Source organism: Chelonoidis abingdonii, chromosome 4 (genome assembly GCF_003597395.2).
Source record: "Chelonoidis abingdonii isolate Lonesome George chromosome 4, CheloAbing_2.0, whole genome shotgun sequence".
Classification (NCBI taxonomy): Eukaryota; Metazoa; Chordata; order Testudines; family Testudinidae; genus Chelonoidis; species Chelonoidis abingdonii.
In genome coordinates, this window is record NC_133772.1 from 16699334 (window position 1) to 16714436 (window position 15103).

The following is a 15103-nucleotide window of genomic DNA, read 5'->3' on the forward strand; positions in this document are numbered from 1 at the left end:
GCGACCGGCGCGGCTGCGCCCTCCTTCACAAAACAACTCCCAGCATGCAGTGCGGTATCAGCCCGCCGGCGCCCTGGAAACGGCGTCATTGTTGCATGCGGAAGATGTAGTCAGAACACCGTGGCGCATTGCATGCTGGAACAGGTAGGCTCTCACTCGGGGAACGGAGAACGTGTCGCTGGAGCATTGCATGTTGGTACTTGTAGGCTGACTGGGGGTATGGCATGCTGGGCTTTGTAGGCTAGGCAGCTGACCCAGTTTGTACGTAGTCTGCCCAGGCAATTGCAGTGGAGAGCGTCCAGAGATGGGCGTGCATTTTGAACGGGCACTGAACCTTGAAAATAATGTGTCCCTTAATTAACGACGAGTGTTGCACCATTGCCACCTCTCACCATTTTATTTGTGAGTCTCCGGTGTTATAAAAGCTCCAGCTCTTGGGGTCATGTGATTATTTTTTAACATCTTAAGTTTCTAGCTCTTGTGTTTGTGGAGAAAAGCTTGTAAATGTGAGCCCTAAAGGCTCAGACAATAGAAGACAAATATCAAGGACCCCAACAATTATTATTTTAAAAATCTCATGATTCTGGAGTGGAGGCTGAGCTATGATTTTTGGATGCTTCGGGTTGGCAGGAGTAGTATTGTCTTGTTGTGTCTCCTGACATCCCATCAGAAAATCCCCCAAACAACAAAAACATCAAAAACTGATTTTCACAGGTGCTGAGCGCTCGAAGTTCGTACAGACTGCAAATGGGGTTTGGGATGTGGAGCATTCCTGAAAACCTGGGCCTTGTATAAATGGTCTGTGGAGAAAGAATGATTTCCTAACGTGTTTGGAGCAGAGATCATCTTTCTGTTCCGTGTTTGTACAATGCCTAGCACAATTGAGTCTTGGGCCATGACTGGGGTTCCTAAGCACTGCCCGATAAGTTACTCATTTAATTATATCTTACTGGTGTAGATTTATAAAGCCATAAAAGTACTCTTGCATGTCGCCACTTCACTGGGCCCAGATTTCACCTGCAGAGCTTTGATGCAAAGGCACATCCAAATAGACATGGATGTTCTGATACTACTAGAACAGAATTTAAGCTGGAAAAATAGTATTTTTGCTAATTCAAACCAACTATCATTAGCCAAATTGCAAAAGAAGAAGGAGAGAGTGAATAGGAAGGAGAGTGAAAGGAGAAAAGGACAAAGGAGAAGGATGAAAAGGGGGCAAAGGATGAAGGAGGGAAGGGAGAAAGGGAGGTTGAAGGGTAGGAAGGAGAAAGGGATTTGGGAGGAGAGACAGGGGTGCTGGGTAAAACAGTCACCCTCTCCCCTGGCTGAGCCAGCATCGCCTCTTATGGGGTCCATGCCTGCGCAGCCCCTTGGTACTCCCACATCTCCCAGCCTTCAATCCATTTCCCCCTTGCTGGAAGAAATTGACAAGCATTCAGTCTGTGTGGAGGGGAGCAGGGGGAGAATGTGGGCGAATATGATTATTCTAACAGTCAAATCCAAACTGTCAAGGAGCAATTCCAAACCCAAGCAAGCAGAGAGAATAGCCAGGAGCTCCCTCCTCTCCTTGGCTGGCTTCCCTGCTGTTTTTCTCTCCCCTCTCACCTTCTCCCTGTACCCGTTGGTTTATTTTGCTCCCTGTCTCTTTCTTTCCCTCATGTTCACATCCGTGACTGTGCTGCCCCCACCTCTACCTTACCTGACCCCCAGTTAACTCCTCCCCCACCCTTTCACAGACCTTGTTGGGTGTTCAGCTCCCATCACTGAACTTCGCCAAGATCTTCTGTTGAATATCCAGCTGCCTGCTCGCTGTTAGCCACCATCCCCAACTCCCCAGAGCCTCCCATTGTGGCAGGTAGTGTGGTCTCATAGTGAAGGCACAGACCTAGAAGCCCTCCCCACTGCCCTGCATCTTGTGTTGTCATTTACACCTATGCAAAGTAGGAGGTGAGTGAACACAATTCAGATCTGGCAGCATTGTACGCTCACTTCGTGCAGGTGAAAAGGATCCCACAAGGTGCGAGGTGATAGAGAATCAGGCCCTTGGATTCAGGACTCCTGGGTTCTATTCTCACAGGCTTGAGGTGTGTCCTTAGATACCTCGCGTCTCTCGGTCCCTCAGTTTTCCCATCTGTACAATGGGGGGGTGATGATACTTGGCTAAATTCATTACTGTTTGATAAAGTGCTTTGTGATGCTCACAGTGAAGGTGTTTTCTTCCAAAGAACAGGAGCCCGATGGCTTGGGGCATTTAACTCTAGACTGGACAAAGCTTTAGAAAAATATTGTGCAGGGAACAATCCTGGAGTCAGCTACTATGCCATGGAGTTCTCAAACACTTGCATAGCACAAACCATATCTTAACAGAGGATGGGTGTCCTGTGGACACATTCCCTCCCATTCACAATCACGCAGCCCACTTCCCATCCCACTGACGATCAAATAACATCAGTGACTAGAACAAGTGTTTATCTGGGAAAGTATCTTTGGGAAAGCATTTAGGGTGTTTTTAGCTTCTTCTAAAGCAGCGGAGCAGCAGGAAACAAGGAGCCACCAGCACTACTGACAGACAGGTTTCCATGGACCATCAGTGAATGCTCTGCAAGCCAATGGTGATCAACAGATCCTAGCTTGGGAGCCATTAGACTTGACACCCTGATTGGTGCTTTTCATCTGTGGTGATAGTACTTTGCCCTTCTGGAATATTTCTATCGCTGCCATAGATTGAATTAGTGAAATGGGGCTTTTAAAATGTGCGACAGAGATTTACAAGGCAGAGATGCAACTGAATAGAGCAGGAGCTTTCAGTTAACTCAATGCAGTTGAATAAAGCTGTTGGTTAACAAATACATCCGTGGCTCGTGACTCTGCCTGCCCTCTTTCTGTGTGAAATTGCTGTGGCTGTGAGCAGAGCTGGACCCCCTTCACTTTAAACAGCACTGGCAAGGCCTTCTCTGGGATGGACTTTGGAACCTGGAATCGGAGCACTGGAGAGAACTGTGAGAGGTCATCCAATCCAGTCCCCTGCACTCATGGCAGGACTAAATATTATCTAGGCCATCCTGACAGGTGTTTGTCTAGTGGACTCTTAAAAATCTTCAATGATGGTGATTCCACAATCTCCCTGTACATTTACCCCTTGCCTGTGGGAACCTTTCACAACTTCTTGGGCGCCCACACACTGCAAAGGTGTGGGAAACTTTTCATGAGTGATTTGGGAGGAAATGGGCAGGAAATAGGGACTGGATATTATGGCCGTTATCTGGGGCACTTGCATTAATGATGCATCAGTGCTGGAGTATTGGTGGCTTGACACCGTTGTCAGTTTCCTTAATAGTTATTTTGATTTTTGTCCTTTCAGTGTCTTGAAAGCTGCTTGCCTCTGGGGTTGGTGATCTGCAATCTACCTACATGAATCTTAGGGCATCAATTCAAGGAGCTCACGGTAACACAGGATATTACAGTAGCACAGTGATGGTGTAGGCACATACAGCACCTAATTGGAACCTGCTCGGTGTGCAGAAACCTGAGCCACACGCTGAGGGTTATCTCCTCTTCTTCTTGGAGGGCTGTGGGTGTCATTCACCCCTGGGCAGCCCACCTGGTGCATCAGAACGAGACCGGCAGCGGTCTGTACTATAACTCAGAGCTGGACTAGATGGCCTCGTAAAGTCTTTTTCCGCACTGCCTTCCAATGAGGCTATGTACTAACTAGATGATCAGAATGACCCCTTCTAACCTTAAAACCCAGCATGTTAGTTTCCTATCTTCTCTGACAGACCAGGGAGAGTGGCAGAGCAGGGAGCCTGCCTTTCTAGTAGCACAGGTGGGTGTAGCATCCCATCTGCTGTTGAACAGCTATCAGCTATACCCTACATCAGTGCTTCTCAAAGTTGGGCCACCGCTTTTTCAGGGAAAGCTCCCTGGCAGGCCGGGCTAGTTTGTTTACCTGCTGCATCCTCAGGTTCGGCTGATCATGGCTCCCAGTGGCTGCGATTCACCACTCCAGGCCAATGGGGGCTGCAGGAAGGGCGGCCAGCACATCCCTCGGCCTGCTCCACTTCCCGCAGCTCCCATTGGCCTGGAGTGGCGAACCACAGCCAGTGGGAGCCGCAATTAGCTGAACCTGCAGACATAGCAGGTAAACAAGCTGGCCCGGCCTGCCAGGGGGCTTTCCGGACTGAGAAGCACTGCCCTATATAATGTGTCATTCCCTCCACCCATTGCGCTTCTTTTCTCCTGGCCCACAGCCCATTTTCATCATGCAAAAAAAAGATCAGCTTAGCTAGGGTGATGCCATAAGCCTTCTGCATGCCAAACGTACCTGTACGTCTGCGTGAAGTCTAACTTGGATTGCAAGACTACCTAGGTTCTGGGACCCATCCCATCTTATGCACACCCAGGGCATGACAAAAATAGCAATGAATGTAAACTAGCTGCCTTGTCCTGCTCCTGGCTGCTCTGGTCCTAACAAGAGCTTGTTTTCTGGGATACAACAGGAAGCACTGAACCGAGGGAAGGATGAGGTTTTATTCTCTACAGCTGATATATTGGAAGGGCTACTCCATTTTGACATGCACTGATGAAGCCCTGTGTAAGTGCAAATAGATGAGCCAGACTGGATAGGTTTCCCTTCCCTACGCTCATCAGCCTTACTCTTTAATGAGCTATCTAAGATTCTTCTTCCTTCAAACCCAAGTGTAGCCAAGCTAGAGCTACTAGCTGAGGCATCAAGCAGCTGCATCAGAAAAACCAATGCTGGGCCTCTGCCCAGCAACACAAAGCACCAGCGGTTAGGCTTCGAGGTCAGCAGCAGGGAAAGGTGTGTGATTGACTGAAAGATAAAGAAATGAAGAGAGACCAAATTTAGGAGTTCACAGCTGAAAAGAAGGGAATTTAAAAGGTTAGGAAATAAAATGTAACCAGGAAGCAACGAGAGAGATAAGAGACAGGAAAAGACAAATGATCACAGGGGAGAAAAAGCTTCCTGGATTTTGTGCACACTCAGGCCAAGCCTGAGTGCTGGCCGCTACTGCCTAACTCCGCAGCGCTGATCCCTCAGACTAGACAAGGGCAAGCAAAGGTAAACTGCACTAGGCTCAACTGATGCAAACTCCAGCTTGCCCATGTCTACACCTATGATGCGAAATTCAGCCTAAAAAAGAACGAGCGGGTTAGCATTGTTTCAGCTGGTGGTTGTTGTTAACCCTACGGACCCTGTGAGTGCTCAGCTGTATTTTACAGTATGGTGAGTGACATGTTTAACACAATGTGCTTTCCGAGCATCAACCGGCCTTTAGAGGGAGCACAACTAGAGCGATCGATGACAGCCAACGGCTGATTTGGGGTAACTGCGTAGAAACAAGCCCTCAGAGATCGCTCAAGGTCCCATTGTCCTGGCTGTAGCCCAGTGGAGCTAGTGATTTCAAATGCAGTGCTTCACACGAACCCAACTCATTCCAAGAAATAACCCAACGGGTCAAGTTAGAGAGAGACTGAGCATGGTGTTAATATAAGGATTGCTGGGGAGTAGTCAAACACATCTGTCCTGTGCATCTTAGGCCCGACTTGCCTTGGCATACGTCCACATCTCTCTATGCCTACAGGACTATGAAATGAGAGCAAATTCCAGCCACACACAGCCACCCTCTTCTCCCCCCTCCCCCCCCCACACCTTTTATTATTTTTGGCTTGACACTGATGAAGCCCAAACACACCAGGAAGGAAATAAATGGATGACATTTTTGTATCTTTTTATTTACAACAGGATTAAAAAATGCTTGCCTATGAATGACTGATGGCCTCCCATATTCAACCTGGCTTTGTCAGACACACACTGTGGAGGACCATAGACGCCGACAGACACAGAGGACAGAAGCAGTAAATACTTAGCACTGATATCTAATGAGGCTTTGCTTTTATTTTTAGTTTTTTAAACCACAGACTAAGGCAGTGAGTCGCTGGGTCATTTTTTTGTTTGTTTGGCTGTTTAAAGCAGCAAAAGTTCATCACTTAAATTAAAACATGACCCCAGACAGGCTGCAGGAGTTCTCTGTCAACCACCCCATTCAGTTAATGAAGACTAAGGTAGGAGGCTCTTGTGAAATGGAGTTGAGTCAAGGCCCAAAAGCAGTTAGCAAACTAGCCAAGGTAGCGAAAGTCTGGCTCTTGAGGAGGTGAAAGCCCAGGAAATACTTAGCCCACACTACAAAGTGCAGTGGGAAGTAAACACTTCTATGCAGCTGGGAGCCTTTTTAAATCAGTTGTTTTCTTTTCTGAAAGTCAGTTTTAATTCTGGCTTAACTTTTCAGAGGTGCTGGGCCACTTCCAGCACCCATTGACTTTAACTGTAAATGGAATCACAGGTGCTTTGCACTTCTGAAAAGCAGAGCTTTTCTGCAGCAGTGATAGTCTTCTGAATATTACAGATGCCTGCTGGTGCCAGTCAACAGAGCTCAACCTAGGTTCACTGAAGCCAGTGGGTTTATAGCAGCTGAGGATCTGGCCCATGGGTTTAAGGATTTGTCTACATGGGAAAACTGACTAGCATAATTATACTGCTAGTTATGCTGGAAAATTTCCCCCCCTAGACACTCTTATGATGGAATAATTTTGCTTTTTTTCTGATTTTGCCTGTAGTACTTTTGAAGGGTTTAAATTAAATCAGAAAAAAGGCATTTTTAATCTGGAGTAAGTGTTCATATGGAGACATTTGTCAGTGTAACTGGAGAGGTATAATTATGCTGGTAAATTTCCTCATGTAGACTAAACCTAAGGAATCTCACCTGAATTTCAGTGCTAAGATTGGCTATGCCCACCCATTAAAGTGATCACCACCATGGGCTTGTCAACATGAAAAAATTGTACCACTAACTACACAGATGCAGTTATACCAATATAAAGGGACTTATACCAGGACAGTTTATTCTAACTGAAGGCAGAATAAGCCATGCCAGTATAATGACATCTAGACTAGGGCTTGTTACTGGTCTAATTACAGTGGTAGGAAATCACCCCTCCCACTGAAAAAACTGTATTTGTACAAAACCTGTGCAGGCTAAGCCAGCGAAAGGAACTTAAGTGATGGAGTAATGAAGGGCCCCCTGGACCCCCCAACCTACCAATTTCAGTGACATGAAGTTGCTTGTTTCACACCAAATGCAGGTAACGCTACAGCTCTGGGCAAAGCTATTTATGTTAAAGAACAGAACTTTTGTCCTATTTATCCACCCCAGAGCCTAAAGGGAGGAAGGGCCAGGTTGTCAAAAGATGTAAGGAATTAGGTGCTTAAATACCTTTGAGGATCTGGGCCCAATCTGCAGAGTTTGTAGCCTGATCTCTCTTCTCCACTCAGTTTGGGCCCAACTTTGATTGAGATGCATAGAATCCAATTTCTTAGCCTTTCCCAATCACACACAAGTTTGGCCACTGTAGGACTGCAAAGTGGTTCACCAGTGACCCCATGCCAGTGCCTCTGCAGCTGGTAAACTGGCCTCCATAACAATGTATCTTAGTAGAATTAATTGCAGTTGAGTTCCCATCAAAGTGGCAGGATGGAAATAGCAGATGCAAGCTCAGTGGGAACAATGATCTTGCTCATGTCTGCCACTGCCCAACCAAATTATTGCACAAAAAGAGCTACAGGCCAACACAGTAACAAGGAACATATATTATGCACAAAAATGAGAGACTGACAGTGTGAGCCACAATTGTTGGAATAACTGGGTATGGGAAAAAAACCAACACCACACAACTATGTAAATTAGCATTGCAGCTGCTGTTCAGAAAAAACTGGACGAGGTCCATAAACCATTGGGAGCATTTGTGCTGAATAGCATCCAATCAGAACCAGCTTTTACTTTTAATAATAAACTACATTTCTGACTATCTTTTAAACCCAAAAAGACAGGCCTTAAGGGTAACCTAGCGTGTGATCCCCCAAAAGAGGTTAAATATTTGACAGAACGCCACTGGGAACAATGGTGACCCTGCCAGGAACTTGCTTTACAACTCCTGTAACTACTTCTCCCATTCACCTAATCTCAGATCTAAGCTTAATTCAAATCAGTTGATTTGCTGGTCTCTAAACTGTGGGGCATACCACTGAAAATGTGGAGGGGTGCACAAGGGGGCCCAGATCAGGCCCAAGAGGAGGCATGAGGGAGTGCCACCCAACCCTGCCCCGGCTCTGCCCTCATTCCTACAAGTCTCCAGCTCTAGCCCTAGCTCCGCCGTCAGCCCAAGCTCCTCTCCTGAGTGGACTATGCTGTAATGAAAGGGGGGCGGATATCAAACCACGTGGTCAAAATCTCCATGATGTCTTCAAAATTAGACCCGGCTCCTAAAAATAGTGCAACCCCTGAGTAGTTTCACTTGTGGGAACAGTCCCATAGACTACTCAGATTAGTAAAGCCATTCCAGAGCATAAATGCCAAAGGATCAGGGCTTGTTTCAGCTACATCTTTCAATCAATTTTGAGTGCTAATTGCTGTTTGAGACTCCAGCTTAACAAAACACTTAAGCATGTGACTAAAGAGAGATGGACTTGGATATTTAAAGGGCTTTACTGAATTGAGGTCAAAACTAGAAAGATGCAGTTCAATTCCACTGCCACGTACTGCAGTTGGAGACAGCTTTTGGAGGGACACCGTCAGACGAACAGGAAAATGTCCACATGGCCATATCTGTGAGAAGGCATTAGCTTTGGTTAGTATTTGACAGCTGCTTCTGGACCTTGCTCGAAGATGGTAGAAGTCAGAACGACTGAAACAAACAGAACTCAGTACAGTCACCCACATCTGAAGAGGGAGGTTGGAAAACCTTTTAAATAAAATTGTTTTCATGGTGTGAGATTGAAACAAACAAAACACCACCAGTTTCCACTCTACAGCTTTGCTCGGAGGTAAGCCTTTAAGTGAAACCCTTCGTCTCAGCGTCAGTAGATGATCAGTGACTTCACAAGCTGGTAGACATACACTAAGGACAGCACAATTACGTATGGGCACATTTTATTCTCTCAATGCACTCGCACATTGTTTCTGCTCAACAGCAAAAGCTTTATTGATTCAAAATGTTACCCCTTTGTTTCCCCCTCTATCTTCCGTTGTGTAGTTTCCCCCTGCTCCTTCCATTTCCAATCACAGCATTATCTATGCTTTGAGTTCCAAATTTTCCCAGAAGCAGCTAGTTGACAATTCATTCAAAAAAGTATTTTTTTTCTCCCCAAGAACCATATAAATTACATGCAAAACATTGTACATAGAGATTAAATAATATCAAAATGCAAATACAGATCAGGTGCACTTTAAGCTGGACTCTAAGATATGGCAAACACACCAGGGTACATATTGCTTTGAAACCACCATTGTTTTTAATGTCATGCATACCACATAATATTCAGTCTTTTATTTTGTCATTTTTTTCTGTTTTTTTTTAAATACAAAAATACCAGTGCTTATTATACTAGTTACTGAAAAAAAAGATACAAGTTCAAACCTGCGTGCTCTTTTCAAAAGAAAGATTTTGGTTATTTTGTTTTTGTTTTTTTAAAGAGAGTCAGATAAATATATACAAAGTGTATATTTTTGTATATATATTTATTTAGGGTTAGGAAATAAACTAAAGGCCATTTTAGCCATGGACTTTGCTGAAAGGCTAATTAACTTAAAATCCCAACCACAGCCCCCTTTTTGGGGGGCCAGCAGGGACATCAGAGGCAAAAGCACAAGAGGTCAGACAGCCAAGAGGAAGAGATGGGCAGAATTACTGACAAGGAAAGGGAAAAGAGACACCATCACTAATAGGACAGCACAAGTCACAAAGAAGCATTGTTTTTGACCCATAAATTCTAGGTAAGCCTGAAGGAGTTATGGTCAGTTATGATATCAGGCCAAAGTTATATTCACCACAACTATACTTAGCTTGTCCTTCTCTTGGAAAGATTCACTGCGAGAATATGTGCGAGAGAGTTGATTTTTCAGAGCACATTTCAGGAGATCCTTATGGATAGCTCAGCGAACTGGTAGATTCACAAGGAGGTGGGGACAGCAGAAGTTGAAGTCATCTAAGACTTTCTCACGGCACAAACAGAACCTACCATCACCCTTCCCCTCCTCTTGGGGCTGTAGCTCCCAGAGACAACTGTCAACAGCCATTTGCCCTAACACATGTGAAGGCAGAAAACCTGGGGACACATGAAAAGCAAAGGCCTTGACTGTTGGGGGGAAGCGGGGGGAAATGAGTCCCTGCCTGGTGGAACACTGGAAGAAGTCACTATAGGAACTGATCTTCTTGAAGATCCCTTCCTCAGAGGGCCTGATCCAGAACCCATTGAAGGCTGTGGGAGTCTGCAGTGGGCTTTGAATTGACTCTTCCTCAGCACGATCCAAAGTTAAACCCGCCACAAGTTGTCTACGCTCCCACCAGAGAAAGCTTCTAGATGAGGGACAGACTGAACACGTATCAAAAGGAAGTATGTTCCTCTGCCCCAGCTCATTTATTTTTACAGCCTACCCATGGCTAAAATTCAGTTTAGTATTTTTCCTTCTGGAGATTTTTTCTTGTTTTATTTTAATTTTTTTTCCTTAAAAACTTATTGCACAAAACCATTGAAAATTAAAATCAGATCCCTGTGCAAATAAACACTCCCCTTCCAAACCTAATCACATGATGAACGCTCCTACAAATGGATATTCACCATTGCACACAGGAAGTGATGTAATGTCTTTGGTACCAATCCGCCGCTTGATTTAACAAAACAAAAAACAGACTCTACCCTTAAGAATTGGATGCAAAATTGTTTAGAGTGTTTTAACAACACAGCATTCCAAAACAAGTTAACACGTATCACAGGATATTACTTCATTTCCTGTCTGACATGGCACTATCTGTTTAATTTTTTCCCTCCCACTCGTTCTGTTGGCAGTAAAAAATAAAATAAAAACCTCTCTCCATCTTTCAAGGCATGTTTTAAGAAATTAATTTAGGCTACCATGCCTTTTAAATTCAAAGCACCATCTCTTTCTCTCCCTAGTTTAACTTTCCTCAATAACTTAAGCCATAGTTAGCTGCTGCCAGTTTATCACTGAAACTAAATAGAAAAAAAATATTTTACATAAAAAAGTATGCACAATAAACGCTTATACTTTAAGCAACTAGCCATATCAACGTAATTTATATAAAAAACAGTTTTGTGTAGTCCAACTAACTTTTAGTACAAAGATGGCTGCTCAGAGAAAGGAAGTTGATTGGAGTCTGACCAATCTTTAAGTTACCTGTCACTTTAAACTGCCAGTCATGTGATCACATTCCATTGCAGACACGACTTACAGCTTTGTTTTTTTTCCTTTAAACAAAATACATATGGCTGACTTAAAAATATCAGTTTCTGATCTAAAGAAAACTATATTTTTTGCATAATATTTATATATAATTATTTCCCCCCCCCCCCCCATTGAAACTAGAACAAAAAATAAATTGACTAAAAAGGTAGACCAGACTCTCATGGTAACCTGCCAGTCACAGAAACTTCTGGGAGTGACTTTTTAAGTGCCTCCAAAGTTCCCCCAGCCCCGCCCAAAGTTTTTTGTTTTTTTAAACAGGTCCGAGGTAATAAAAAAATATCAAAGAAACAAAATCAGTGTCTCCCCAAAGTATTTAATAAATATTCACGTAAACGCCCAAGAACACCGTATTTTCATCTTTTGTGGGGTTGTTGGTTTTTTTTTTGCAAGTATTTAAAATAGAAAAATGATCTTTTAAGCAATGTAAGCTTTAAAACAGAAAAACGAAAATCCTTTTCTCTTTCTCATCAGATAGGACACGTAAGAGACCAAGAAACAGCTAAATTTCCCCCTTAATCCCTCCCAGATTGCTCAGATGAAGACTGAAAGGAATGAAGGAAGCAGGTGCATTTTTCTGGATGAAAGGGGTGGGCTCTGATTTGCAATTAAGATGTACAGTGGTGGTTATTTCTTCTTGGTATTGGCAGTTTGTGGAGCCTAGAATCCCCTCCTCTTTACTAGCCTTGGAGCAGAAGACCCTGTGAGAAGGACCTTTCATCGGTCTACCCTGAACAGATGTGGAATGAAGCGTGACAGCGCCAGGGCATGAGTCAGTGTTGGGTTGTTTAAGGAACACTTATTTCTTGGCAAAGTACCGTGCTCCCAAATGGCAGACGGTGCTTTGGGCAGTGCTTGGAAAAGGCGCAGGAGTTTTTGCTGTGCGTTCTTAAAAAAAAAAGAAAAGAAAAGAACGATAACCTTCACTCGCTCATTAAGATATTTCTGCTTGTTAGGAAGGAGGCCAGGCAAGGCCTCCTGTCCCTTTTTTGTCACAAACCCTTTAATACAGACAGTTGCAAGTGGGTTCTCTCTCTGCTTCCAGGTACAGCTTTTAATTGAATAAGTGTTGGATAAGAGGGTAAAATAGGTAACCTTCTACACCGTTTCTCAATGGCACCAATCTAGGACCAAACTCTGAAAGGCACAAAAAGTACCCAATGAAGTCAACAGGAGTTGCAGACATCTCCTATCACTCATGATTTGACCCTTTCTTGGCATCACAAGTGAGTTTGCTCAGAACTATTTCATTGAGTGGCTTCCCAGTGATCAAAAGCTGAAGCCCAGGCCTGTCACCCTGCCACAGCCTAAATATGAGGGGACAAACCTAAAAAAACCCGACAGATGCATTAACAATTAGCACAGGACGCCTTGGAATGGATTTCTCTAGCGTAAGTGATATTGGCTATGACCTTAGCTTCACAGACCATCATTTCTTGCATCTGTTTGTAGGACTGAGATGCAACAAGATCCAGGCAAGAGGGGAGGCAAATTAGGGTTTAAGGTGAAGAGGGGACCATTGTGACAAGGGAGAGTGGCACAAAGCTTAGCTATTAAGCCTCCTCTGAAGTTCTGATGAAAGCAGTGCCTTTCCCAGGAATAAGACAACCATGTTACAGGAGGATGCCCCTATTTGCAAACGGCTTCATCCAAACCTAGAAAAAGACACAGACAGGACAATTCCATCAATTGGCGGGTATGTACACTGAATGGGATTGTGCAGATATGACCACTGCAAATATGGCTTCCCCTACTACAGTCTCTCTTCTCTTTCCTAAAGGACCTGCAAAATGCAGCAGGGATGGGTAGCCTTAAGTTGCCCCAGCCGTTCCATGAGCAGCTGGCACTTGATTCCCATCCAGACCCTGCCACTGCTTTGAAAAGGATGTACAGCACGTGGTATGTTCTTTGGGATGAACCTTAGCCGTGGCCAGCCTCACTCCAGGGCCAAAAGAATATTTAATCTGACAGTATTAAAAAAAAACAACACACCACACATGCAAAAACACCTCTGCTCACCAAAGTGGTTCAGAAATGATTTGCTATTAAATTACGCATGAGTCTTGCTGACCATCGAAAATCCTGCCGACCGATATCATACAGTTCAAGAGCAAAAAGATGCATTTAAAAAGATCTGCAGAAAGTACGACTTCTTATTTCCAGTCATGGCGGTTCTTGGAGAACATTCCCAGCAACGGTGGCAGCATCTCTCGTGGGGCTTTGTAACAAAGCAGAGTCTTTTTCAAATCATATCTTAGCCAACATATTTAAGACTCTTAAATCACCCTCCTCCCTTGTTTTTAATCACAGTTAGCATGTTGGAAACAGAGAGACAAACACATACGAAGACAGAAAAGTACTAAAAGGTTAGGTACCATTTTTTCAAGGTGGAAGACTGGTTTACATACTCTAACCATCAGAGTCTCCCGCAGAGAATACCTGTTTGGTTTTTCCCTTTCCTCCTCTAACACAATTCAAGATTCTTTTCCCCGTTCAATTTTTAAATCTGTACCTTCATGCTGCTTCCCCCCCATCCCACAAGTGTGATATTATCGGAGGTCAAGTCCCACAAGCTAAAAGACCCCCCAAGTCACCCCACAAATGTACCCTCAGATGGCGAGTGCACATGTAAGACTATTTAAGACAATCTGAACCTTTTCTTTGAACATGCATTTTTCAAAATGAAAAACCCTTACGGACACACGGAACCTGACTCAAGGAGAAGAAATATCAACTTGGCTGTTTCCCACCTAGGAAGTACCCACTGCAAACTGCTCCCTCCCCACTCCATGGTACTCTGGTTCCTGCCAATAAATCATAAAAGGAAAACAAAATGGTATACATATGAGCAGTTAACATGAAGTGACCGCTCTGCAATATCAGTTATTGGTGCTCATATCACACGGGACTCAGGGTGACGGAAATGAAGGGGGTATCAAAGTTCAAAGGTCAAACCGATGATTCCAGGCCGTCTAAGGGGCTTTCAAACTCCGGGACGGTGTTCTCTGCTAGATCGCTGTCCACCGCATTGTTATTTTGGTTGAGGGAGAAGGATTCACCTGGGATACTCCCACCTTGGTTTTTGAGTCCGTCAGTCTTGGAGTCGTCTTCTGTGTCATCGAGGAATGGGGTTTGAGGCTCGTCTTCCTCCAGGATGAACTCAGGGTGAGTTGAGAAGTTATGAATGGAGCTTCTGGATTCGGGTTTCTTGAGGCCTTCATATAAAGAGCTACGGAACGCATTCACCACTTTGATCTGTCAGGAGGTTGGGGTGGAGGGTGGGGGATAAACAGAGAAGAGGTGAGAGGCGGCCATAGGGAGATCTCAGGGACTTCAGGTGAAAAATAAAAAAAGACACCACCACCAACACCACAACAGCACGGAACAAAACTCAATAAAAATAAGAGAAACTATGGGAAACTAGGATGGCCAAATGGCTCAAAATTCAGGAGTAGGTGTGTGATGGGGCAACCGACTATGGGGCGACTTCAGAAGCTGTAAGAAAAGACAAACATTTCCAAACAGATCACTTTGAAATGAATGGAAATCAAAATGCATTATTTCTGGTGCGTGCGTGCACACGCTTCTGTGCATTTAACAAAAAGACAAAATAAAAGTGGAAGTACAACTCAAAAGAGAGGTGGGTTAGACACACAGTGATTTGGCTTCTAGGCAAATGGGAAGTGATGCATTTTTAGTTATTTATTTTTTGTAAACCTATAAAAAGGAATGAGTTTAAAGGTGTCATGGCTTCATCAACTCCG

General features: G+C 44.3%; 1 protein-coding gene across 5 annotated transcripts in view; it reads right to left on the bottom strand.

Moving 5' to 3' along the window:
• Positions 1–9551: 9551 nt before the first annotated feature.
• The window catches only part of ATP2B4 (ATPase plasma membrane Ca2+ transporting 4), a 106749-nt gene continuing 101197 nt past the window's right edge, over positions 9552–15103 (bottom strand). For 4 of the 5 annotated variants that reach the window (XM_032785819.2, XM_032785815.2, XM_032785816.2 and 1 more), the window contains one exon: positions 9552–14594. In XM_032785819.2, coding sequence (XP_032641710.1) covers positions 14289–14594 — 306 coding nt within the window. In that variant the 3' untranslated portion in view covers positions 9552–14288. The remainder of the gene's footprint in view (positions 14595–15103) is intronic. The other variant, XM_032785818.2, reaches the window with a different exon arrangement.